A 2,911-nucleotide genomic window follows, 5' to 3' on the forward strand; every position below is an offset into this window, starting at 1 on the left:
CAGCTAGATGAGATGAACAAAAAAACAAAGATGAACACTGAACGTTAGGTGGTGGGAAATGATGTGAAGGAGAAGAGCAGAGGAGGGAAATGAGGAGTGTCCCAGTGGAGGAGGGGGTCACCATTTTAAGTTGGGTAGCTAAGGAAGCATTCACGCAGAGGTGGCATTGAAGAAAGACCCAAAGAAAGACAATGAGCCAGGAAAATGTACACCAGAAGAGTAATCCAGGCACATGGGAGGTCAAAAAACAGCACCCAGGAGAACTTACTGGTGTGTTTCAAGATCAACATGGAGGAGGAGGTGAGGCGACTTCTGGCGGCGTGACCTGAGCGCAGGGCCTGTGGGGTGACGGAGCCGGAAGGGGATTGTATTAGTGAACCTGGAGTCATTGCTGACATGTCTGACATTCAAGAAGCTACTAACCAGCTCCTGGATGTGAACCTTCATGACAACCAGAGATCTGTACCAGTGACAGAAAGTAGCATCAGAAGTTCATTGTCTGAGATCAGTTGATAATTTATTTGTGGTTGTTCAGGAATTTCCAGATTACCAGTTCAAAAATACAAAGGAAGAAGTTCTAAAGGATTTTGAAGACTTGGCTGGAAAACTCCCATGGCCAGATCCTTTAAAAATATGGAAAATTAACACCAGTTTCAAGAAAAAAAAAAAAGCGCAAGAAGATAAATCAAAATTCCAGTAAAGGGAAGATTGATAATGGACAAGGAGACAAATTAGATGAGAGAGATGTTAAAGAATTCACCAACAATGATTTAGATTCACACATCTTAGACTATTATGAAAATCCAGCCATCAAACAGGAGGTATTAACATTAGTAAGTGATGGCTTGGCATCTTGCAAAGATGAGATCGATGAAGGCTCAAAAGAAGAAACTGAGCATCAAACACTAAAGTTTAGAGTCACGTGCAACAAGGCAGGAGAGAAACATTGCTTTACCTCAAATGAGGCTGCAAGAGATTTTGGGGGTGCTGTTCAAGATTATTTTAAGTGGAAGGCTGATATGACCAACTTTGACGTGGAGGTTCTCTTGAATATCCATGATAATGAAATCATCGTGGGAATTGCATTGACTGAGGAAAGTCTCCACCGCAGAAATATTACACATTTTGGACCTACAACTCTTAGATCTACTCTTGCCTATGGGATGCTCAGGCTTTGTGCACCTCAACCTACTGATATAATAATTGATCAAATGTGTGGAACAGAGGCAATACCAATAGAGGGAGCAATGGAATGGGCTGACTGTTATCATATTGCTGGTGATAATAATCCCCTGGCTGTGAAAAGAGCAGCAAATAACATCTCATCTTTACTCACCAAGAGCCAGATGAAAGATGGCAAACCATCCTGGGGTTTGCCCATTGATGCTGTGCAGTGGGACATTTGCAATCTCCCATTGAGAACTGGTTCTGTGGACATTATTGTAACAGATATGCCATTTGGAAAAAGAATGGGCTCCAAGAAGAGAAACTGGAATCTTTATCCAGCTTGCCTGCGAGAGATGAGCCGTGTCTGTAGACCCGGGACAGGCCAAGCTGTTCTACTTACTCAGGACAAGAAATACTTTACCAAGGCATTATCTGGAATGGGACACGTATGGCGAAAAGTGCCTACAGTCTGGGTGAATATTGGGGGTCTTCATGCTGCAGTTTATTTTCTGAAACGTACACCCCAAGCTTTTGTTCATCCTGTGGAACAAGATGGAGAGAGAGGAACTCCTTGGTAATGCATAGGATGAAGATAATTAAGAGTATTATACTTTTCAACACTGGGAATGTCAGCATGAAGAACTTTAGAGAAAAATAGTATTAACAAAAGTGCAGTCTACTATTTAAACAAGTCCAAAGCTCTTCTCCTTGGTTAGCAAGATACAAAGTAATGTAATATAACTTTAAAAGAAAACATTTTCCTTGGGGATATTTTGAAAAGGGTAGCTGTGCAATTAGTATTTTTCTTACACTGCTTTAAAGATGATTAGGGAAAAGCCTACCAAGGTACTCTAGGATCTAGGTTTTAGAATGTTTTATTTTTATTGTGTCAAGTGGAAAGCCACCTTGGCCCAAAGGCAAAGTGTCTTAAGCTACATCTTTCTACCTATGCAGCTTTGCTATTTAATAGCTCAGTACTCTTTACCTCAACCTCAGAAAAATGAAGCACTATTACATTTTGTGAATAGTATTTGCCCCATGACAAAATGGAGTAGACCTATAGGAAAATTTACCATCTGCCTTAAAAATTAAAGTATGCATGTTATCCAGATTAATATACAGAACTAAAACAGAGGGGTAGAATTTATGAAAGGGTTTGCAAAGACACTTTACTTTTTTTTTTAACAGTAGCAGAAACATAGATAGCTGGGGTGTGGGACCTACAAGCCGAATCAAAAGAGATTTTTTTTTTTTCAGTTTACAAGTCTGTTGTTTTTCAAGGCAACCATAAACATGTCTTCAGTACTTTTTTTGTTGAGAGAAAAAAAATAGTCTATGTTCAAATGAAAACTTAATTTAGGGGCCATCTAAGTTTGTTATTTCCTCGTGGATTATTTTTCACATTTAGTTGCTTTTCAACTCACAGGAAGTTCTTCCTGAGTTTTGTGGAAAGTGAACCTCAATAGTCAGTCTTAGTGAAATGGTGCTTCCCTAGGATAAAAAGTAATTGAGGTTTTATGTGGAATTCTTTTACAGTGCCCAGTTTATTTTGAAATATCTGGCTGCATTTAGCTTATATTTTCAGTGTCATTTTAGTAATGTGATAATACTACTCCCTTTTGATGTCTCCATTTAGAATAAAGGACAGTATACTTTGAGAGAAAAAAAAAAGATCAACATGGAAGTCAGTATGACGTGAGCAGAGAGGGAGAGAAATTAGAGAAAATTAGATCAGGAAGAATGG

At 39.1% G+C, this 2,911-nt stretch overlaps 1 protein-coding gene across 1 annotated transcript; it reads left to right on the forward strand.

The window, feature by feature from the left end:
• The first annotated feature begins 345 nt into the window (after positions 1-345).
• Positions 346-1,947, forward strand: LOC107144661 (tRNA (guanine(6)-N2)-methyltransferase THUMP3-like). Its single transcript, XM_048792094.1, is given in 3 exon segments — positions 346-485; positions 487-666; positions 668-1,947. Coding segments are annotated over 3 exon segments (1,347 nt in total). The 5' UTR covers positions 346-396; the 3' UTR covers positions 1,746-1,947.
• Positions 1,948-2,911: the final 964 nt, after the last annotated feature.

The sequence above is a fragment of the Marmota marmota genome, unplaced genomic scaffold (assembly GCF_001458135.2).
Source record: "Marmota marmota marmota unplaced genomic scaffold, marMar, whole genome shotgun sequence".
Lineage (NCBI taxonomy): Eukaryota > Metazoa > Chordata > Mammalia > Rodentia > Sciuridae > Marmota > Marmota marmota.